The 25,170-nt window shown below is 43.0% G+C and overlaps 1 protein-coding gene across 1 annotated transcript in view; it reads right to left on the reverse strand.

Moving 5' to 3' along the window:
- IL17RD (interleukin 17 receptor D) overlaps nt 1–25,170 on the reverse strand; it is a 70,318-nt gene that overhangs the window by 12,169 nt on the left and 32,979 nt on the right. The window contains exons 2-7 of the mRNA XM_075833921.1: nt 8,542–8,596; nt 7,885–8,004; nt 4,454–4,572; nt 3,353–3,473; nt 487–531; nt 240–391 (exon numbers count right to left, since the gene is read on the reverse strand). Coding sequence (XP_075690036.1) covers nt 240–391; nt 487–531; nt 3,353–3,473; nt 4,454–4,572; nt 7,885–8,004; nt 8,542–8,596 — 612 coding nt within the window. The remainder of the gene's footprint in view (nt 1–239; nt 392–486; nt 532–3,352; nt 3,474–4,453; nt 4,573–7,884; nt 8,005–8,541; nt 8,597–25,170) is intronic.

The raw sequence follows: 25,170 nt of genomic DNA on the forward strand, positions 1-25,170 counted from the left end.
AAACGTGGTCCCGCAAGTAACCACGACACAATAGGCAGAAATCCCCAAAAAAGCTGAATTTCAGCTCGACCACGTTATCTATCATTAGTTGCAATTGCGATCTTACGTCACGCAGCTGCAAGTCGCCGTCTAGCCCTAAACTCACTGCTGCGGCCAAAAAGATTACAGAAAAAAAAACCACAAAAAAGGAGGTAAAACGTGGAAGAGAGAATTGAACTGGTCAGAAATATAAGATGTACCTGTCTGCAGATCTTCTGTTTGAATGAGACATCGTGTTTCATCCGGTAGTTTACGTAATAGGCGTTGAAACCAAAGTTATATGGTGCGTGGTCAAAGGAGACCTGCATGTTAACACCCTGCTGGGTGACATTCACCGACTTCGGCTTCCAGTCTATGTGAAGAAAGGGAGAAAAGAAGAGATGAAGGTCGTCTAGATCAAGGAAAGACGTTATCTGAAATTGGAAGCAAAATCCACCGATTACTTACATGGCTTGCAGGTTAAATTGTCTGGTTGTAGCAGCGTCTCACATGCTGTAAAGAGATTAGTAGTCAGAATAAGAGGAAGGTAACAGTGCAATGGTAATCGCCTGGTCATTAAGAAGACATTAAAAACTTTTGCAACTGCCCCCATGCCTCCGAATACAGATCGCACGTTAGGGCAAACTATAGCCTATCAATAGAATGCTGCGAAAGTTGGCTAGGTCTGTAGTTGAAAGGTGGGGCTGGGGGCGGGGATGGGGGGGGGGGGGGGAGTCAGCTGCAGGACTTTCATATTCTCCTGCCATATAGTGAGCCCAGTCAATTCCAGTAACGCCAGTGTGTTAGCGAAAAGCTGTGCAGCCTGAAGTGTTAATAGAGGTGTCAGCTGTAAATCGATGCTAGGCTCCTTCTGTCTGAAGTAACAGAATCCTCCCAGAGACCTGAAGTCTACTCCGAACGTCTCATAATCCCACAAACAGACGCAACGTTAAGTTTTCCAACTGCAAATAGTGACGCCACGGTACTTGAATATGTCCCTTTGTGTATTGTGTAGTCGAGACCAAGCAATCACTATACTGACATGTCATATTTGCACAGCTCTTATTTCATTTTAAACAAATCTACATTCATAATATTTATTAGGATTCTCCCACTTTCTTTCTGGTGCTTTAAAAGGGGATCATGGGGTTTACAGGGTTTTAGACAGGACGATTATCGGGCAGACGAGCGTTCATATAACGCTCATTGCTGATAATTGCCCTGTGTAAACAGGGGAACGATCAGCAGATGAACGAGCAAACGCTCGATCATCGACCGGTCGTATAGTTTTAAAAAAGTTAAATATTATTGTTGCCGGCGGAACATCTCCTTATGTAAACGGGAGACGCACTGCCGACATGATAATAACATATGGGGACAAGCGATCGGCGTAACGACTGCTCGTCCCCATTGATCGTTGATCGGCGCTCGCTGCACCGGCTGCTTATCAGCCGGTGTAAAAGAGCCGTTACCGTTCACATGTTCGGATTTCTCTCGAACTTTCTGTGTGGATTCCGCACTGAAAATTGGCGACAATTACAGTACAATGCGTGTGGATGGGGTTTTCAAAACCCCATCCACGTGCAGCGGAAACATGCATGCGCCCTTTGCAATGCATAGGGTGAGATCCGTTTCAAAGTCCGATGTAACCAATGAGGATTTTGCCACGGATTTGAAGTGAAATCTGCTGTGGAAAACATCCGCTCCTATCAGAACTCAAACTTTGGGCCATAGAAATAAATTGTTCAGTATGCTATCCGCCAAAAAAAAAAAAAAAAGGGATAGGACACTGAAGAAAAACAACGGTCATTTGCATGAGCCCTCTGTGAAAGCCCCAGCTGCAAAAGTAAATAAAAGTATTAGAGTTGGAGGAATACCAGCTTCACCCGTTTTAATCAGGGCATTCTTTTTATGGAGTGACCCAAAAAATGCCAAACGATAAATCTTATATTTGTCTAGCAACACACTGTAGTCAAGATATATGCTATATATATCAGCATAGAAGACTGTATGCGCTTTATTCTATAACAAGGAAGATCAGAGCAGGGAAAGCTGCCAACGCTTTCTCTTCTCCTTGTGGAAAGATTGAGCCATCAGATTTGGAAAGCAGCCATGAAGAAGAATTTTGGCAATCTGCTTCTCAGCCCCATGTTCCAGGACTGTGATGTGTTTGTGGCTGGACAACTTTAGGAAAGTTAAGAGCAGAATTCAATAGCAGAATGTCTTCCGGTCGACTTATTACCAGATCTCAAAGTAAAATTAATATTGGATCCAATAAAAATAAATAATTTCCAACTGGTAAATGCAAACAGTGATCAATACTAAAGAAAGCAGACCGTAATTTAGTCTTATAGATCTTTACACCCGTGGAAAGTTGCATGATAACCAATATAGTCGCCATTATAGCTGCGACAGGAGTTGTCACTTAGTTGTCCTAAATCCCGAAGTCTGAATCATTGCATAACTGAACAGGTTTGCAAGTCAGGACTATGGGAAAGCTGGATGATAACCCCTGTGGAGGCTGTAATGTGAGACATATGGTAGCTTTTCCAGAAATAGTTATAGCTAAGAAACAAGTGAATGCACTTTTTAACATCTTGAATGAATAGGAAAACTCAAGGACTTATATGGGTATGTTCACACTTAGCAGATTAGCTGCGGATTTTCCGCAATTGCTTTAATTGCGGAAAATCCAGAGCGTATTACAGTAGCAGAAAAGTGGATGAGAACTGAACAAATCTCATCCACATGCTGCGGGAAAAATCTGCTGATAAAATATTCATAAATTGACCTGCGGTACAGGGATCGTATATCTGCCAAATGCCAGAGAAGGGTGCCATCAAAGGCAAAGTTCTCATCTCAAATATGGTGCAGCCCTGCTGGTGGCTTGTCGGCTATACCCCAGCGCAAGAGGGTGATGTCTTCCCAGGAGATCCACTTTGAGAGAAGATTTACTAAGTTAGACAATAAACTCTCCAATAAAGAATTATAACGAGATCCTCTAGTTTTTATCTTTGCATAATGACGATTAAAGTCGATCCGTCAGTCCAATTACGTTATTTGTGGGCAGTGACGTAAAAGTTAAAGGGACACTGGACTGGAGCAGGGATCTTGCACCCATACTATGCTATGACCTGTATTGTATCTAATCTTATATCTTCACGTCAGGAAAACAATGGATGTTTATTAGGTGAAATCTAAATCTAACCCTTGTGTGATCATAAAGGAAACCATATATATCCCGAGGTTAGCATGACATAGGATTTTGTTCTCTGCTCTTAAATATTAAAAGGACAAAATTAGGCAAAGTCTTGATAGTAATAAAGAAACTTACTGCGCGTTCTGAAAAAAAACGGATGGTAGTTGCTCTCATTTTTGATGGAGGGGAAGGGGACAATTTTCACAAAATAATCAGTTTCAAACTTCAGGTTTATAAATGGCTGAGTCTCCATAACCTGTGAAGAAAGATAAACTGCATTCAGACAAAATCTAATGACTCTTATAAAGGAGAACCACAATATCAATTTGTGCTAAAACTACCGTAAAATATATTCAAATGATATTCTATTTGCTGATCTTGTCTTATGTGTTTAACGTGTACGCCAGGACAGCTCCCGACGTTCCCGCTGGACGTGTCCACAGGGCTCCATTAGCTCAAAGAAAGGCCAAAAGAGTGTGCCTTTTTGGCCTACGGCAGGCCGGTATACAAGAGTATACCGCAAAAAACAAACAAACAATGGAACAGCGTAGTAAAGTCTGCTTTTCTATAGAAGGGAATAGCATAAAAAATAATATACCGCGCGGTTTACTTTTTTTTAACATAGGAGCCTATGGGTGACGGATGTCACTTTACTTTTTTTTTTTACCTACTCTCAGTTTTTCATGACGTAGATGTTAAACGGATTCCATAATAGTCCAAAGGTAATCGAAACCTCTGACTATACACCCATAGGCTATTATGGCATCTGGTATACGTCACACATTTTCCATGACCTATATGTTAAACTGATGCCATAATAGTCTATGGGTGACAGATACCACTGTCAACCATACGTCATAGGCTCTGTTTAACATATGTTTGGACCTTTTCCCGGCTTATACATGTACATATATATGTCACACATTGGAAATATGCATTACCTTATGTATTCACGTATTAATGACCCAGGCTGTCCTAAGTATTCACATACACAATATAGTTACCAAATAGGTTATGATAATTTTAGGCGGAACCCCACCTTTAATATTGGCTAGTCATCTTTCTAATACATCCTCATAACCTTTAGGGTGAATTTACACTCTGTGGATTTGGAAACTACAGTACAATGCATGTGGAAGCGGTTTTGGAAAACGTTCAAAATTAAAAAAAATCTCTACCTTCATATAGGCACCTATGAACATAACACAAATAACACCTAAAAAGTACGTCACGTACAACTTTTTTAAAACTGGAACTCAGCTGCTTAGGGTCCTTGAGCACCATCTGCTGACACATTCGCCCCTCGGATTTCAGCTCCTCCAGAATAATGCGAAAACCTTTCAGATACTCGATGCCTGGAAAATACAACACACACACTTTTTCCCCTCCTTTAAACAAAAAGTTTTTTTTCTATTAGGCAAAAAGTATAATACTGTTACAGATGAGTTCACGGTCGACGACCAAACACAGAGATGTTTGCCAGTGTTGCAACTGTTTAATATCCCCAAGCTACAAAAAAAGACAATCCACGAATTTGGCAATGGTTTTGACGTTTCATAAAGTTTGATTCACACTCTGCAGCCCCTCCACCCCTCCCCGCACAGCGCCAGAGACCGTGTTATGGGCAGGTCTGCGTTATGCTCAGGACTGTGCTCCCAGGTATAGATTGTGTTTTGGACAACACTCAACAATTCCAGTTTGGCTCTTCATTGCTGACAGATGAAAAGAGCTGCTGTTTTATTAGCCAGACCATGAAAAGCAGCCCTGATACTCTTGTTACCTGTCAGTGATGAGCTGTAGATGGAGTATATACACCATAATACAACAAAAACAGCAAGGAGGCAGGTATGCTCCTAACCCCTAGAAATAGAGGGAGTACTGCAGAAATTGCTGCGTGAGTATGCATCATGCAGCAGGAACATAATACGGGACCCAGTTCTGAGTCCGTAGATCTGTCTCCCCATCACCTGATGGATGTGCACAGCTTATATGCGAGCGCTGTGTACAAAACGAAGAAGAAAGCATAGCCTGCTGCTTCTGCATACAGGTGACCAAGGAAAAACAATGTTGTGTTTATTTAGGCAGGAGAGACACAGTCTGTCTTTCCTGCCTCTGCCGCTACATATCAGTACAGAATCAAAATGCATAGAAAACAGTAAAAAAAAAAGTGAAAATATGAATGTTTTTTTGTTCTTTTTGAATATGATCATACCCAACAAGCCAGGAGGATCAATTTGACAAAACTCACATTACATTACCTCAACCCGAACGCCTATTTTTTGCCTGCCTCCCAAACTAATCTGTCTTCAATGGAGGTTGTGTCAACAAGACAACCTATTTTGAAAAGAAAGCTAGCGCGGCGATCAGCTATTATCTGAGAAAGATGCGACCAGCCACACATTTTGCCTGACAAAATGTAGCATTACATGGCACCTACGCAAATGAATGTGGACCTAATAGGGCACAATGAATTATGCCCACTCTATTAAGTGATGGCATATCCCTAGGACAAGAATCACTTACAGATTGGCCAGGATCCGACTATCGAAGCCCCCACCGAACCCTAGCATGAAGAAGCAGAGCTAGTTGAGCGCCGCTGTTTCTTCACAGATTTTCCCTGCAAAGTCCAGGCCACACTTTGCGCAGGGAACTACAACACAGCCCTATTTACTTGATGGGGGGGGGCAAATTTTGCAGTTCTCTGCTGAACAGGAGACCTGGAGCACCACTACGCGACAAAAGCCCCCTGTCGCTTGGTTCTCATGATCAGCGGGGGTTTTATGAAATGGGAATGCCCCATTTACTAGGACAGATGTAGTGTACGTGCAGATACTGATAAAAAGTAGACAAATATATAAATGCTTTTAGACTGAAACATTCCAAATGTTGACATCTGACCTTTTTATAAATATCGGAAACATTTCACAGTCCTGAAGGGGTTAATAATTCCATGTGTAAACCACATCTGACCTTTTTTAGATACTAAACCTAATGAAACACAATATGAAATGAGTTTCCCGTTGAGCTCCTGAGTATAACCTTTTTAGTAGCCACAAATTTATAATTTCCAAAAGGAGAATGCATGTAACAAATTATGAACCATTGGTTTTATAGGCGGCAGAACAAGTCTTTCCATCTGTTGAAGGTTCCAGAAATTACGTAAAATGTAACATAATGAAAATATAAAGTGAATAAATGTGAAATATTATATTTGTATAGCAGTTTTAATACAATGTGAAATTTGAGGGTTCCCATATTTGGTTACAGCTGGATTTCACTATTCTTACACAGTACATGGATCCATATACAGTAACATATATTTAATCCAGAATTAGCAAGGCCTGATAAATGCCAGATTATAAAATATTCTGGATCATCAATAGCCATCTCCTGCAAAATAAATGTACTTATCAGGATAGAGATCCTCCAAAACCACAGCCCAAACTAAAAATGCCACCAAGAGCAGGCTACAAGCTCACTTTTTCTGGTCTTGGTATATTTCACATGATCATTTAGTTTTTTGTTGGAAACCAGCTCCAATCTATCATCACCTCTGCACTATATACGGTATATATATATAGTAAATATATAAATCTAAGGCCTCATGCACACGACCGTAAAAACACCCGTTATTGCGGGTCGTTATTACGACCCGCAATAACGGGCTCATAGGCTTCTGTTAGCCACGGGTACCTTCCCGTTTGCTCACGGGAAGGTACCCGTGCCGTTAAAAAAGATAGAACATGCCCTATTTCATGCCGTAATAACGGCACGGGCATCCCATAGAAGTCTATGGGGCTCCCGTAATCATGGGTGGCTCCGTGTGTTCACCCGTGATTACGGGAGCGTTGCGAGGTGAGGCGAGGTCAGGGGACTACCCGGTCTGCAGGCCACAGCCCAGTGGCGTAACTACCGCCGGGACTACAATGAAAACTATGGCAGAGCGGGGAGGTATCTCCCCGCTCTGCCATAAACAAAAGACATGTATCCCCTATCCTGTAAAAAATAAAAATAAAAGACGTTCATACTTACCGACAACTTCCTGCTTCTCCAGTCCGGTCTCCCGCCCGTTGCCTTGGTGACGCGTCCCTCTCGACATCCGGGCCGACGTCCTGGATGACGTTTCAGGCCATGTGACCGCTGCAGCCAATCACAGGTCAATCACAGGCTGCAGCGGTCACATGGACTGCCGCGTCATCCAGGGATCTCGGGCTGGATGTGAAGAGAGGGACGCGTCACCAAGACAACGGCCGGGTAAGTATGAATTTCTTTAACTTTTATTACAGAAAAGGCTGTCCCTTCTCTCTATCCTGCACTGATAGAGAGAAGGGGCTGCCGATTAGTGCAGTGCTATTTTGCTGCCAAAAACGTGCTCGTAAATACGGGTGGAATACGTGTGACACCGGACCCATATTTACGAGCACGGGTTCGTAAATACTGGTGCAAAACGGGTGGAATACGTGTGACACCGGACCCGTATTTACGCCAGTATTTACGGGTGTGAAAAAATACGGTCGTGTGCATGAGGCCTAAGTATGTTCTTTTTAAGGAGGGTGATATGCAGCACTCAACATTGTAAGTATAGGAAAAAAAAAATCTAAAAAAGACCTTATACATAGTATGGTATGATATTGGAAAAATAGATTACGCCACAACTACACCCTTACCTGTAGCGCTGGGTGTCCACATAACGGATACGGCCACCTGGTCATTACAAGCATATTGACTGATGGTTATATTCTGCATGTCGGCAATGAAGTGCTTCCCTCCAGAATTAATGGTGCAGTCTGATAGGAGAAAGTGATAAATGTGATTAGTGTCAAAACGGTGGCGGTAGGTGTAAAAATTGTCTAAAACCTACTTGCCGCGGCTCCATCAAAAAGCTGATGGGGGGGGGGGTCAGGAGTTAGAGCCCCCCGTTCTGATATTAATCACCTATCCTGCCTGACAACCCCTTTAAGGGGCCATATAAATTAGATTAAAAAAGTTGGTTGAACTCGCCAATTTAGGCAGGACCGGTCAACTATATAATGTGTATGGGGATCTCCCTACTCTCCCCTCAACATCTGCCATTGGAATTCAACATGCATGATCCATTGTTCCCACGTGAGATGCCTGGCTGCGGCTTATTCCCCTATCCCCTTTAAAATAAACAAGCCGAGCGGAGTGTGCATGATAATGGTGGAGTCGGGGGAATAGTTGTTGGCCGACATCTACGTAAAGTGTATGGGCACCTTTACACAAAGTCAAACATACCATTCTCCAAAATGAATTTAGCAATTTTATCATAAACATCAAATTCATAACTACAATTCCAAACTCACTGTCGTATCGGAATGTGACGTTGGGTTGTCCATTGTTCTTATTAAAAGATACACCCTGTGGAAAAAAAGAAAATAATATTAGTGCATACAAAAGATATAGACTATATCAGCGAGGGACAAAGTACTGCAGACTATAGAAGTGAACCAGTGCAGCGGCCAATTACATTTTTCTGGGGCCATACAAAAAAAAATACTTTTATAGACATTAATACAACAAGACCCAAAAAGTTTGGCACTAGTAGTTGTAGGTGAATTACATGACTCTTGGATTAGATCATGGCATGATACAAAGATAAATTTATTCTTTCAAGAAGACGAACGATATATATATTTTATTCAAACGTTGCTGCCTCAGTGTAATCCCAGCTTTGATGGGTCAATGGCTATTGGCCTCTGGTGCCATGCGTGTGTCTCACCATCTGTTGGTATACGGATACTGAGGATACTATTGTGCACCAATGACACCAGGTATGTTATATAATTAAATGATACTTGGCACCAGGGTCAGAACCATATGAGCTATTTCATTGTGGCTTGTCTCCTAGGTCAGTATAACAGGGGCTCGGCATCAAGGCCTTATACTCTGGTCTTTATAACGTTACAGTATCACTGCCACTTGCGATTTCTAAAAGCTACATTTTTTTAAGTTTATTTTTCTTAAAAGTAGCAGCAATTTACAGCCAATCACTTCTAACATTTCAGTCATCTTTCATGGACTCATTTTACTTTTAATACCCAATGTGGCTCAACATACCCCGTTTTATTAATGAGTGGCTCTCTAAAGAGTAATTACACTTTCATCAAACTTTTGACATGTCATAGAGACATATCAAAATTTTGGATCCGTGGGGGTCTGGGTGCTGAAACGAAGGGGCAGAAGCGCTCCGCTTCTTCGACTGATCAGCGCTCATCCTCAGGCTGAAGACGACTCGCATAGAACGTCTCTGAGAGCGGACGGTGAGCGCTGATCACAGCTGAAGGAGCGCATCTGCACCTTCGTGTCAGCAACAGTAGGGCTCTCTGCACCAGGACCCCCACTGATCCCAACTTTTGATATGTCTCTATGACATATCAAAAGTTTGATGAAAGTGTAGTAACTCTTTAAAGGACTTGCCCATCAAGACAACCCTTTCTCGAACAGGAGATGGCTCCTGGTACTCCTGGCGATCAGTTGTCGTTGAGGGCAATTTTGACCATCGATACAATACATATAAACAAACAGCGTCTGCTGCAGGGGAAGTGTAGTATTACACGGTGCTCATTCAAAATCAATCAGTGACCAGGTTATACAAGGCAAAGTCCAGCCCTTCAGAGCGGGAGCGCAGAGGAAGGTCCCAAGTGGTATGTAGTATTCGGTTTACCACAAAAAGTAAGGTATACATGTGTTTGGACTATTTGATGCTTGTACATGAGAGGTTATTATGCACCCTTCCCTGTAAATACTGACAGCTGGTACTAGTATTTTCAGTGGTATCGCAAACAAATCAACCATGTCATACCAAGGGCCCTTTTACACGGGCCAATGATCAGGAAAACAAGCTTTCATATGAACGCTCGTAAACAGGGCAACGCTTAGCCAATGAACGACCAACTGCGCATTCATCGGCTGATCGTATCGCTTATGCAGCGAGAAGTATTATCGTAGTCTGCAGCACATTTACATGTGGAAACAGGAAGACGTGCTGCCGACGAGATGGAAATGTATGGGGATGAGCAATTGTAGTAAAGAATGATCATCCCCATGTGTTATGGCTCATTGCTCCTTGTGAAAGGAGAAAAAAATTGGCGCATGCGTAGTACATCTCTGAAGTTACACCGGTCTGAATCGTCTGTACTGACATGCGCTGATTACGTCACACTACACCAGAAGAGACGGACATCGGCATCGCAGTAGGTGGTTCAGCGCTGGTGGCTACTCCCACTTCTGCTCTGCCGAGGTCTGTGTCTTCCGGGTGTAGTGTGACGTAATCAGCGCATGTGCAGTACAGACGATTAGACCGGTAAAACTTCAGGTATGTACTACGCATGCGCAGATTTGGAAGCGCAGCCGCGTTCCGGAGAATACGGGGTCAGGTGTGAACACAGCTTTTACACTGCCCGGCCCCTGTCAATCAAGGGAGGGAGGGACGGACTGAGGATAGAAGGCAGAGCGGTTTGGAGCAACGGTAACGCCCTCGCTGCCCCAAAAAGTTCATTTGAATATATTGAATAAAGTGATTTTCTCAGCAAAGGAGGCACCCTGTGAAAAAGGAAAGAAAGCGTTAGAGTCAGGTGAGCCTACACTATATTACCATGTTTTTGGTTTGATAGGCCAATTTCTGGAGACAGACTGCATTTAACACTAGAAGTACACGACCCCAGTAATATTTTAGTACCTCATTAGTACATATGCCAGCTTCATTTGTCAATCACCAACTTCAGAGGGGGCCCAGGCCTATTAAACCGGTCTAATTAAAACAGACTGGAAAGCGTTTAACGAAGGTGAGGCCTTCATTCAATATAGCTATAAATATAAATGAAACACATCTACAAAGTAAAGTCATGATGACGTCCACCGAACAAGTTACTTTTGTCACAAAGGTCTTGTAGAATATAGCAAACTTCTATCCAAGCACTACAAATAAGTCACAGCGAGGATGTAATTGTTCTCGGTGAGTATTTTGTATACAGAGATGTTACAAGTCATCTATTATATGCAGGCTAAACACATAAACCTACAAAAGATCTCGCTGCCACCTTAATTTAGGGGATCTGTATGGGAGTACGTGCCTGGGGCAGTATTAGTACCGAACCATCTGTTTAACTATATAACAGGAACTTCCTCTAGTGCACTTTAATTAACACCAAAATAGCCGCCTAGGAGTGTCCAAATGTTTATGGAGATCTGCACACAGCGGCCCCAGCTGTACCGGTGTCAAAACCATGTCTGTGTCTTCAGTATAAGGCTTTATTCACACAAGCGGGTTTCTCGTTAGTGTAGAATCTTTTTCAACAACGGACAGCACACGGACACTTGTAATTCAATGGGGCTATTCACACGTCTGCTTTTTCACGGAGCGTGTGTCCGTTGTAAGAAACTCCCCGCATGGTCTATTCTGGTCCGTGAAAAAAAAACCGCACCTAGTTGCTAAAGAAATGTAGGGAAGAGAAAAAAAAGTGAAACCAGGAAGAGAATGCAGAGGAAAAACACGGACAAGAAAAATGGACGACACACGGAAACTACACTGACGCAACACGGACAGTCATATGCATGAAAAAACAGCCCATTTTTTTGCAGACGCAAATCGGAATGAGGCCTAAAGGGGTTATCTGGTTTTAAAAGACCCTATTAAGGGTTAACAGATGGGAGACCCTCAGTCTGGAGCTCCATCCATTAGCGGCTACAAAAAGGGCTTAGGTTTCTAAAAAACCCAGCAAGTTCTTTCATTACCCGGACAGGTCATTGAGTTCAATGGGCACTTTGTAATGCTTTATTTCCCCTGTGGTGGCGCTGCAGGAGATTTGAACACTTGTTGTAGACCCCTATATATTACAGACGATTGGCAGGGATTTCTGCATCGGGCACTCTGTGATCAGACTTTTTTTTTCCAGGGACCCTTCTAATGTGGACACTCTTTAACTTCACGTCCTATAGTAAATATGAGATTAATTTGTCTATTTACCAGGCCCCGTTTACACTAGCTTACTTTCAATAGTGGTGTTTTGTTTATTTAACCCTTAAAAGGGTTGTCCAGGCACAGACAACTGGTGACCTATCCATAGGATAGGTCATCAGTATATGATCGGTGGGGGTTTGACACGCACACCGATCAGCTGCCTCTGGGCACCGGATGTCCATGCCTGAAACAGTTGCCTTGGGTCATGGAATAGCGGCTGAGCTGCAGTACTGTTCCTATTCCAAGTGAATAAGAGCAGAGTTGCTGTTCTGCAGCACGGCCGCTATGCAGTGTACGGAGACATCTGCTTCTGACTCCGAACTCGGCCTACACTATAGAACATCCGGCGCCAGCCGCAGCAGGTGATTAGGGCAAGGTCCGGGTGTCGGACCCCCACCGATTATTTAAAGGTGACCTATCCTGTGGATAGGTCATCTGTTGTCCGTACCTGGACAACCCCTTTAACGTTAATTTCTTAAAGAAAAATATACCCTGCCATTCACTCCAGATATTAAAACTTTATGGTCAATGGAACAACAAATCACAACAGATTTCATTTGGGGCCACTTTTCCATCAAATTCTTTCCACACATTAGTAGAGTATTTCTATAGTAGAGTTTCACTTTACTGCACTGTTGGAACAATTCCCCTAAAGACAAATATCCTACAAGAGCTAGGTCGGTCTTTGCATTTCAGGTGCCAAAAAAATTCTAAAGATTTTATCGCCACAGTGGTACAAACTAGTGCTGCCGCACATCAGGAGAACTACAAGTGCAACATGGCAGAGAGACTGCAAGCCTGGAAAAAAACAACAACAAAATAATATCCTTGATATCCTAACTATATGTGTGCCCTTCCTCGATACATAAATCCCCATCCGTTTTTCCAACAAAAACACACGGAAGAATTTCAAAGACTGTATACTGAAGCTTGAGTCACCCTTGGGACCCTGGCTTTACATGAATATTAATATGGCGGCTGGAAAAGAAACAGAATGGTATGTTTGCTTATACAGGTCAATGTGTATTACGATAAGAAAAGTGGAGCCAGCCATCACAGAGCTAGATATATATATATTTTTCTATCGGCACTGTTCACTTAATTCCCTTTTAAAGTAAAGATTACAAAGCAATGCACTTTATCAGATATTCCTGAGAAAATATAAATATTCTGATTCGATTCCATTCAAGTGGAAAAAGGTTTATAGCAGTGGTCTGCAATCTACGGTGCTCCAGCTAATAAAACTACAACTCCCAGCATGCTTTGACAGCTGCAGGTTAATCTCACCACAACTGGAGAGACCCATTTTTTAGATAGCGAATACAGGGAAAATATATTGGAAAAAAAAAAAATAGTCTTTTTAAAGGTTTTTTTTTGGGACAAATATTGGTGGACTGTTAGTGGCGGATGAATAGAGCGATAGGCTTTGAGACACACGATCTCCGAAATGACAGATGACTTACATACTAATAGCCCGTAGATAAAGCACCTTTCAGTAGCCGGCCTATCAAATGACTACAAAGTCATCCAAACATCACTGGACTAGACTCAACAGCACGACAGAGGGAAAAGAAGTGGATCACTTTCGATCAGGTCAAAATCTTGTCTGCGGAATCACGGGAAACGGTGGATTCGTCATTGTACGTATATATTCCTGCTCAGTAATAGATTGGCTTTGAAAGTCCAGATACAGATTTTACTGCTCAATCATTATTCTAGAAAGTCCCTAAATTTCTCCTACTGTTCTACCTGTGTAGATCTGGCATACGATTCATGAACCAGGATGACGAGTGATATAAATCCTACCCAGAAAGAGAATTGCTGCAGTGAATGAAATTGTAAAAGGTCACAGAAATGATAAAACATATAGAAATTTTTTTTTTTCACTTATACAACTAAATAAAGCAGAGCTATTATTTAAGAGAGGTTTTCCAATACTTAATAATGATGGCCTATCCTTAGGATCGGCCAACAATATTTGATCAGTGGGAGTCACCTCTGCTGATCAGCTGAGTGAGGGGGCTGCAGAAAGTGCCGATTCGCATTTACGAAATATCTGGGCACAGCGCCATACATACAGTGTTGGCTGTGCCTGGTACTGCAGCTTAGTCCCAAGTACAAAGCAAGTCCACAACCGTATGCACGACATTGTGTCTGAGTAATTAATAGAGGGGATGCAGCCCCTTTATTCAGCCGATTGTTGGAGGCACTGAGAGTTGGATCCCCTCAAATATTGATGGCCTATCCCAAGGATAACTCCTTTAAGGCTACATGCACACGTTGCGTAATTTGGTGCAGAAAATCCACATCAAAACTGCAGATAAACGCAGGTAATTCCACAAGTAAAATCCGCATTATTTACAGATATTACACAAATAACAATGAATGCCAAATGACAAACATAACTCTGCTGTAAAAAAAAGATCTACAGGAAATATGTTCTAATAATTCCAATGTAATGTCGTGCTAGTTCTAGGCACATAACAGATCAACGCCTTGTGTACTTAAGGTAAGTAGCGCTGTCTTAGCACGACAACTTGTCTGCGTGACAAGAAGGTTTCGTGGAAAAAAAAAATAAAAAAATTAACCACCTCAGGTCTAGACTGGCCCTCGCTACTGGGAATCCTTAATCAGTTCCACATTCCCTTCCAGCATGGAAAGAGTCAGAAATTCCAAGGCTGCCCAAGAAGAGCGATGTCTGAACAAACACGCGTGCATTTATCCCATGTGCGTGCAAAGGAAACTATCGCCACAACATACAGATGTTATTACGGGTTCTCGGCAACACAATAAGTACACAGGTGCAGGTAACAAGGGCCAGTGCACGGGGTGAGACTTCAAAAGAGAGAACAAACTCCGACATCTTAATGTGCGTGCCAGCAGGGGAAACGCTTGTTTCGCTTTAAGACACATTTAAAGTGGCTTATTATGTTTAAAGCGATAATCTTAAGAAAAGAAAATGAGTTGACAAGGAGACAGAGCGTCTTCATTCTACTCTAGCCTGAGAAATCTGCCGGAAACGCATTTCGGCGGATTCTAGAAACCAGGTGAAAGGGGTGGATGAGGTGAGAATAGACCCATTGTTTTGGCACAAGCCCACTATGGCTCATCTATGGGCAAGGTATGTACATATAACTATAGAGGCCTTATGTATCAAAACAGCATGTGAGGTAGTCCTGATGTTCATGGCGTCCAGAGTAAAAAGATTTTTTTCGACACTGCACTGGAATTACTATGGGTAACAAGGACACCATTGATACACGAGTCCCCATATGTGCATACCTTATCCGGGACTGTCATATATCACCAAACTGCACGGTTTGTGTAGCGAAGGTCAACAAGATTTAGGGTATGTTCACACGCACTGTTTTCAGACGTAATTCGGTCGTTTTACGCCTCGAATTACGCCTGAAAAAACGGCTCCATTACGCCTACAAACATCTGCCCATTGCTTTCAATGGGTTTTACGATGGTCTGTTCCCACGAGGTGTAATTTTACGCGTCGCTGTCAAAATACGGCACGTAAAAAGACGCCCGCGAAAAAGAAGTGCATGTCGCTTCTTGGGACGTTTTTGGAGCCGTTTTTCATTGACTCCATTGAAAAACAGCTCCAATAACGTCCGTAAAATACGCGAGTTGCTACAAAAACGCCTGAAAATCAGGAGCTGTTTTCGCCTGAAAACCGCTTTGTATTTTCAGACGTATTTTGCTTAAGCTGTGTGAACATACCCATACTATTGAGATTTGCCATCACTTGCAGCTTTTGTATCCATGACTGGGGATAGTGAAAAAACATGGGTGACCTTAAAGAGGACCTGTCACCTCTGCGGACATGTCTTTTTTGAAAATAATTGTATTCCCCATGAAATAACATTTCTGGAAAATATTTTTCTTAGAACTCTACGTTGCGCCATTCCTCTGTCTTTCCTCCTAGAAATGTATGAATAAGTTAACAACTGGGTGTTACCATTCCCCTGGTCAAAGGGGTGTGTCTCTACACAGCCTTACTTTGTTAGCATTTATTGGACAGAGTCAGTCTGTGTAGGGACACACCCTCAACTTGCAACACCCAGTTGTGAATGTCTTTAATAAATTTCTAGGAGGAACAACAGAGGAACAGTATAATGAGGTTTCCACAAAATGTGTTCCAGAATTGTAATTTCATGGGGAATACAATTATTTAGTCAGGAGAGAGGACAGGTCCTCTTTAATGTTTGCCTATGAAGGAGGGGGAGTTGTGAACGAACCCCAAGAAAATCAATATTCTTGCAAATGTCAACAGTCACCTACAAAACTTTTCCTCCATAGAGAAACATTAAAAGGGGTTTTCCAGCCATTAAAAATTGATGGCCTATCCCCTGGATAGGACATCAATAGCCGATAGGTAGGGGTCAGAGTTTCGGGACCCCGCCAATCAGCTGTTTCAAAGGGGCCGCAGTGCTCGTACGAGCTCTGCTTCCCCTTCATTTCTTCTTGCTCACAGTTAGTCGTCGACACGCATTTAGCGTCAATTCACAGATATTGCAGCCTTCTCCAATTCACTTCAATGAAAGAAGGCGGCTGCACTACCTGTGAATCACCGCTGAATGCGTGTCGACAACTCACAGTGAGCAAGAAACGAAGGGGAAGCAGCGCTCGTACGAGCACTGTGGCCCCTTCGAAACAGTTGATCGCCGGGGGTTCTGAAAGTCGGAGCCCGACCCATCAGCTATTGATGGTCTATCCTGAGGTGAAGGGCCTTTGAAAAAATAGGACATGTCCTATCTTCGTCCGTTTTTATGGATCCCTCAAAAAACTCAAGTCTATGAGGGATCTGTGAAAAAACGGGCCGCTTTTCACATGTTCATCTGAATAAGCCCTAAGGGTAAGGTCATGCGCGCCATATTTGCTGGGGAAAATCCACAGCATATACAGTAGAAGCAAATTTCATCCACATGCTGCGGAAAAACAGCAGAAAAGACATGCGGAAATTGACCTGCAGTACGGAATTTCAATCCGCAGCATGTCAATTTAGGTTATGAAAAAGCAGCATAATTTCCGCACTGAAAATGCGTTCGTAAATTCCGTAGCTAATACACCTTGTGTGGCCTTACCCTAAGAGTACCCATATTGCTGAATTTTTTTACATGTGAAAGGCATGCTCATAATGCATTTCACCACTAAAAACTCTGTGGCAATTCGGGGTAATACCACGTGCGTTTTATGCTGCGTGGCACACTACCGCTAGTTGAAGGGAGCCCTAAATAAGCTGCACCTAAGCATACGCTATAGAACACCTGATGATTCCTAATCTTTTATATTCTCTAGAAGATGATGATGATCTTCCTCCAGTGGGTTTTCATAATCCATCCCCGATGTGTCTGTTTCTTTACGTCAGTTATTGTCTGTCTTTAATTGAAGGACTTCTGGTCTTCATTTCCTCCATAGGGATGTATATAAATGTAAACGTACATGGTGATCAGGTGTTCTGTCCTATGTAGATAAGACCCTGTACTGTGGCATACACTGTCCCACAACTCCTTTATTGTAGGGTCACGACAGATCTGCTCTTAAGGAACACGTAAATTAAAGGCCATCTTATTCAATTTTTATGACAGAGAATTATTTTATCTATTTAGTGCATATTTTATATATTTTTTTTATTTTTTATCTCTGGTAATCTTAAAACCCCCTGCACACGTATTGGATACGTTGCGGATTTTCCACCTGCAAACACACTGCACGCTTCAGCCTTAGGGCCAGTTCACACAGAGTCTTTCAGCACTAATTTTACGCGGAAACTGCGTCAGAATCCTCGCCAAAAAACGGCCTCCCATTGTTTTTAACGGGAGGCGGAGGCATTTTTCCCAGGGGAAAAAATTGCGGAATGTCATTTATTACCGCGGTTCCGCCTCTGACTTCCTATTAAAATTAATGGAAAGCAGAGAAAGCGTTCTTCGCAGCGTTTTTTGCCCGCGGCCTTCAATGGCCACAGGTGCGCAGCGGAACCCGCGGCAAGAAAGTGCAGGAAAGTCAAAATCTGCCTCAAAATTTGCTAATGGTTTCCGGTTGTCTCCGCTGCGCAAGGTTTCTGTTTTTTGGGTGGAATCAATAGCGCAGTCGACTACGCTATTGATTCAATTCAATGGTAATGCAAACGAAAGCGATGATTTCCGTTCATGGGTTCCCCTGTCGGAAAGGTCTGACAGAACCCCCGATGCGGATGTGAACGAAGCCTAAGCGGTTTGGCTTTTTTCAACGTTTTTTTATTTATTTTTTATTCTCTTTCATGTACAAAAGGATATGACTGCTATCTGGCCTGACAATGGTCTCAGAGCCCCTCTGGCTTTATTGCCTAATAAAAAGCTTTTGGTCTCTGCACCAGTGAACACCTGCAACAACACCTCAAGTGTTTTAGTAAGTTTACACACAGTTCAAAGGCAGTTTACAAGCGATTGGGAAGTGCTGCTTTACTGTACGCAGCATCACACTCGGATGTGACCAGATGGATTTATTTTTACATCCAAAACCTTTGAGTGTTGCAGGCCCAAACACATCACCTTAGGGCCATGTCGAGACATCACATTTTTTTTGTGCCATCGGCTTTCCTCCCTTAGGAGTCCATGAATCGGTCCAAAATCCCCTGCATAGATTTGGTGGCCTGCAGCCTCGAGAGCATGCGCACTAATTCCCAGCCTGGCCACCTCCATGCAAGTCTATAAGGGTGTCTCCTGGGTGTGTGCAGTAGCCCTGATGGCATTCTATAGAAGTGAATACGGCACGTAGCTGTCGAGCTCTTATCATGGCTGTCACATTGCGCCTGCTCCAAGCCATCATCAGGAGCATGCACGTTGAAGCTGGCAGCGCTGTGGGGTTATCACAGCGCCGCTTGATTGATACATGTAGCAAAATGGCCACAATTTGGCGGGCGGTATGAAGCAAGGAGCAGGAAAATGGAGGCAAAAACAGGGGAAAACATGGTAGGTTTTTGTTTATAAGAGATCAATAGGTCTAATTTCCTAAAGGCTATTGATTGGGGTTGAAAAAAAGAAAAATGGATGGGAATAACCCTTTAAAGGGTGGGATTATATGACTCCGTACCAAGTTCACAGAGAACGCAAGTGAAAGGGGTTTTTGTTACTGCATTCACATTCAGAGGAAAGGAAGATTTAAAAGGGTAACTAAACTTTTCAACATGTCATAGAAACATGCCAGGAGTTTTGATCGGTGGGGGTCAGAGAACAGAGATGCCGCAAATCGCTAAAGCGAAGTGGCAGAAGCGATCAGGGGTTGTCCAAAGTAGAAAACCCCTTTAAGAAAAGGTCTACCTAAAACTGAAAGCTCCTAGTAATTAAAAGCTTTAATGAAAGTTTAGTTACCCTTTGTCATGTCATAGTGACCTATCAGAAGTTTTGATCGGTGGGGTCAAAGCATTGAGACCCCCACTGATCGCTAAAACAAAGCGGCAGAAGCGCTTGGGTGAGCGCTGCGCCACTTAGTTGCTGATCGGCTTTTCTCAGAAAGCTGTGCGAACGGTGTATGGACTCAGACTTTCTATTGAGGCCATACACTACGTGCTTGGCTTTGCGAGAAAAGCAGATCAAAAACTAAGCAGAGCAACGCACACCTGAGACTTCTGCTGCTTCGTTTTAGTGATCGTGGGGGGTTACAGTGCTCGGACCCCCACCATTCAAACTTTCTGACATGTCAAAAGATTTTAAAAAGCGTAGTAACCATTTCATTGAGGATTATACCCATTACCAAGTAACATGTGAGTGCCATGCCTGTATTTCCTCACCAACATCTGCAGCATTACATCACAATTTTGCCGCAGAATGCACCGTTTGCATTGCAAATCAATGACAGATCGAGCATGCTGCGGGCCTGAAAATCCACCGCATATGAATTTTGTAAAAGCTCATTCACTCCGCAATGAAAATCTGCGACAAATAAGCCATGTGTGAACCCAAATTTTTCTCTCTACCAGAAATTTGGACAAGAGATGATACCGCAGATGACATTTTAGTACAGCATTTCGGTGCCAACATTTTGATTTCTAATTAGTTTGTGTGAAAAAGTTTGGAAGGGTTTCCAAATAGATGAAACCCCAGAGAGCATGGCAACCATTCAGCAGCTTGCTCCATAGTTTCCCATAGATCAGAGCTGACCTGAAGGCTAGCCACGTTTATCTAGGTCAGCCGCATGAGGCCTGATTAATCCATCTCAGAATGTTTAAAGTTCTCAAAGCACTTTATAAATCGACATTTCTGTGAAAAGCCTCGAGTACCCAGATCCAGTTTAACCTTTCATACTCAAGAAATGTGGAAGTTATATGTATCCAATGTATGTGTTACCAATGGGGAGGTAAAACCTGCAACAATTCGCAAACGTTGCTGTGATTATGCCAAAACAAAAAAAAATAAATAAAAAGCTTATACTTACCTAGATCTCTATGCTTCTCCATTCCGGCCGGCCGGCCTTCTGGAATGAAGTTTGATACCATGTGACCGCTGCAGCCAATCACATAGGATGAAAAGTCATCCCAGGAGGCCGGGGTGCAGGACATCAGAGGGACGCGTCACCATTAATATGGGTAAGTATAAGCATTTTTTTTTTAACCTGCTGTTTTTAGTAAATTCGTTCAATTTTTTTCTGCCGGAATTCCCTGCGTCTTAGGCTGGATTCACACGTCATGGTCAAAATGCAAAATAAAATTAAAAAAACACACAATTTGACCAAGAGGTGTAATCCCAGCCGTGGAAAATTTCTAGATATAACAGAAGCGAATTAGTGCTGTCTTATATATCCGTCTGAAGTGGCCCTGAAACACTCCCCAGAAGTCAGTCTCATGCGTTTTTGTAATTCTAAATAACTAACAGCGTAACAAATTTCCCTTCCTGTCTGCATCCAGCAGATTCCATGGATCCGTGAACACAAGAGAACAAGCCCTGACTTATGGGAGTCAGTGACCCGGATTGGAAACACAAGACCACACGCCTCAACTTTCTAATGCAGCCGGGGAGCCTCAGACTCCCCGTGTGTTATTTGCAGAGGCAGGAGAAGATGGATTTAGCATATAGCCCAAAGTGAAAATCCTCTGTCTGGAGAGAAGATACATATACAATATACTTTTAAATACTACAGTCTATCCTGCCATAAGTACGAACAGGCTGGTATTTGCGACCAGATGTTACAAACATTGAATAAACGTATCTTCAGTGATATAATAGAAGTTTTATTTTTACTTATTTTGTTTGTTGTTCAATTATTTACAAGGGGTCAGCAACCTTCGGCACTCCAGCAGTTGTGGAACGCCAATTCCCAGCATGCCCGGACATACTTTGGCTGGAATAATAAAGCCTTTGGCTGTCAGGGCATTCTGGGAGTTGTAGTTTCACGACAGCCGGACTGCCGAACGCTGCTGAGCCCTGTCCTACAGCATCTTATGCGACAAAGACGTTGGACCTTGTAAGGCAGGGGAGGGGCTCCCCATCTGCTAAAGAACTTTAAAGGGGTTGTCCACTTTCTGAAAACTGATGACTGATCCACTGGATAGGTCATCAGTATACGATCGGTACATGTCCGACATCCGGACCCCACACTGACCCGCCACTCCGGCTGCCTACGGGCACCGGACGATATTTGCGGAAGCAGATGGCTCCGTCCAAAGAATAGCGGCCGAGCTGCAGTATTGCAGCTCTGCTCCTATTCAAGTGAATAAGAGCAGAGCTGCAGTCCTGCCGAACGGCCGCCATGCAGCAGTCGGAGCCATCTGCTCCCGGCTCCAACTACTGCATCCCGTTCCAAACATCTGGTTCACTGAGGCAGCGGATCGGTGCGGATGTCGGACACGCACCAATCATATACTATCCGGTGGATAGGTCATCAGTTTTCAGAAAGTGGACAACCCCTTTAAGAAAAGACCGATGCTGCTCCTTTCATTTGTCTCCACTTCTGTGTTTGGCTCAAAAAATTGAGCCAAAAACTGCATCCAAACTCTTTGTGTGATCCTGGCCTAAAAAAACATTATAATTTACCATCACCTTCTACAGGGAAATACTTATTTTTGCAGCTAGATGGAAAGATATAAAGAATTGTCTTGAAGGTATTTGCAATGAGCAGAAAATCAGGAAGTAACTTTGATACAGAATGTAAACTAATCAGGGAGCGGCAGGGAAGTCAAGCATCGGTAATTGTTGCATAATAATTACAGCAGATAGGAAGCAGCTAAGCCCCGGAGCGGTGCTAAGCAGGGAGTACTCTGCGGACATGTGGTACCCATTACAGGGCATGTGTTTTCTATCTCCCAGCTCCTCCCATTAGGAAGCATCAGACATGTTTTTCTGCACTTCCGTCTCCTATAGTTCAATACATTGATTGATCTGCGACTTTAGTCTGGTGCACCGAGAATAAAGCCGGCCACAATCATCCCATAGGACGAAGAATTATCCTATTAACATAATAAGCATCCATGCAGATCAAAAACAAATGACTAAAAAAAGCCTTACTGATTGTACCGTTCAGACATCAACAAAATAATGTCAAATTTAGGATCTAACCGGATCTTTTAAAAGTTGCAAGACAGATATACATCCCCCAACATTCAATAAAACAGCGTCTCCAAAAAAATAGAAATCTGGCCAAACGGAGTAGGGCAGAAGCCCCATAGAGGTAGCCCGTTGGGGCTGTATGGGGCACTTGAAGACAGGAGGCCCAATTGTGGTTGGTCCCATCTCATTAGGGGGGGGGGGGGTTGGACATGCAGGACTCCCCCCTCCTGAGAAACTACATGGTTAGTCCTACTGCACACGACCGTCGTGCTTTTGCAGTCCGCAAAACCACGGATCGGTTGGCAATATTTGTTCGCAAAAAGCCTTCCGTAACGCATTCGTGTGCCTTCAGAGTTCCTGGATCCTTATAGAAAAAAAAAAAAACAAGGCTGAAGTTTATGTCACCAGTTAGTCCCAACCCCCTAAGTTACATAGTTCACAAATATGGACTGTAAAAAGACATGTCCTTAGTTTTCGCAGACCAGACTCTCTGCCCCCACACGGGTCCGAGAACATCACAGTTGTGTGCATGGGGCCATATAAATGGATGGGTCTTGTGCTATCTGCAATTTACAAAAAACAAAAAAACACAAAACACAACCATGTGCATTAGGAAACAAACACCAGGCCCTTCGGTCCTGGGTGGAAAAACAATGCACCATAATGGGGGTTTCCGATCTATGCTATTGGGGCCCCTGATCTTCTGTGTAAGCCACCACCTGGACATGCTCTGGATGTCTAATATGCTCTGCAAAGCCCAGTCACAGGGCCAGGACTATGAGGGTTGATTGTTGTTTCTTTAGTCCATTCATGACTTAAGAGGCTCTGTCACCACATTATAAGTGGCCTATCTTGTACATAATGTGATCGGCGCTGTAATGTAGATTACAGCAGTGTTTTTTATTTAGAAAAACGATCATTTTTGACGGAGTTGTGACCTATATTAGCTTTATGCTAATGACTTTCTTAATGGACAACTGGGCGTGTTTTACTTTTTGCCCAAGTGGGCGTTGTACAGAGGAGTGTATGACGCTGACCAATCAGCGTCATACACACAGCACATAGTAATCTTACTAGATCACTATGTGCAGCCACATACACACACAGTGATGTCTATTCAGAATCCTGACACTTCGCTAACGTTTGTTCAAGATTTACAGCACCTTAAGCGTAATCTCGCGAGATTACGCTGTAAATGACAGCCTAGCGTGATCAACCACAAACGTTACCGAACTGTCAGGATTCTGAATAGACATCACGTCCTGGCTGGTAGTGATGTCTATTAACTCTCAGAACACTTGAGTAACAGTGTGTGTGTGCAAATAGTGATCTAGCAAGAACACTATATGCTGTGTAAATGAATGGAGAGAAGTGTATGACGCTGATTGGTCAGCGTCATACACTCCTCCACAAAACGCCCACTTGGTCAAAAAGTGAAACACGCCCAGTTGTCCATTAAGCAACTCATTAGCATAAAGCTAATATAGGTCATAACTCCGTCAAAAATGATCAATTTTCTAAATAAAAAACACTGCTGTAATCTACATAACAGCGCCGATCACATCATGTACAAGATAGGGCACTTATAATGTGGTCACAGAGCCTCTTTAAAAAAAAAAAAGTTACTGGCTATCAGCTTCTGGATTTTTTCCAGTCCAGCTTTAGTAAGAATTTCATTTTATCTCAGGAAAGTAAACATTATTACAAAGCCCATTCATGGTAATCCAGTGATACGCAGAGAACGGAGGCTTCCTGCTGACATAGATTCTTAGTAGGATTTAGTATGAATATGTGACACAGCTTCTCTATTGGAAAAGGCTCTACAATAAATATTAGCTAAATTTTGTAATCTTAAAACAACATTTTTAGAAAAGTTTGGGTCTGAATCCAATGCAGTGTTTGGAAAGTGGGTCTCCAGTGATAACATTGGGACAGATTTACTATTCAAACGGAACCAGAATTCTGGCGTACATGCCGTGTGCCACATTTATTAACGGTTTTAGACACTGCAATATCTAAGGAGGCGTGGTTTAACGGGAAATGGCGCGTTCTGATAAAGGGGCGTGGCTTAAGATGTGCTGCTGTGTGCCGACACTGCGCTGAAAATCTACTGTAAAGTAAGTCAACCAATAGGTAGTATAAAGAAGAGAAAAAGTGCCTAACATGTCTAGCTAAATGCGCCATTTTTCATACAATGTGCTCCACTTTGATAATATTGACGCATTTTCCGATCTAAAACTAAGGCTAAGGCCACATGCACACGACCATTGTTTTCGTCAGTGTGCTATCCATTTTTTTAACAGATCGCACGATGACCCATTCATTTCTCTGGCCCCATGCACACTACCGTTTTTTTCACGGATCTGTGTGGGGGCTGTAGGACCGGGCCGCAAAACTTAGAGCAGGTCCTATTCCTCTCCGTGTTTGTGGCTCGGTCTCGCCCA

Source organism: Rhinoderma darwinii, chromosome 7 (genome assembly GCF_050947455.1).
Source record: "Rhinoderma darwinii isolate aRhiDar2 chromosome 7, aRhiDar2.hap1, whole genome shotgun sequence".
Lineage (NCBI taxonomy): Eukaryota > Metazoa > Chordata > Amphibia > Anura > Rhinodermatidae > Rhinoderma > Rhinoderma darwinii.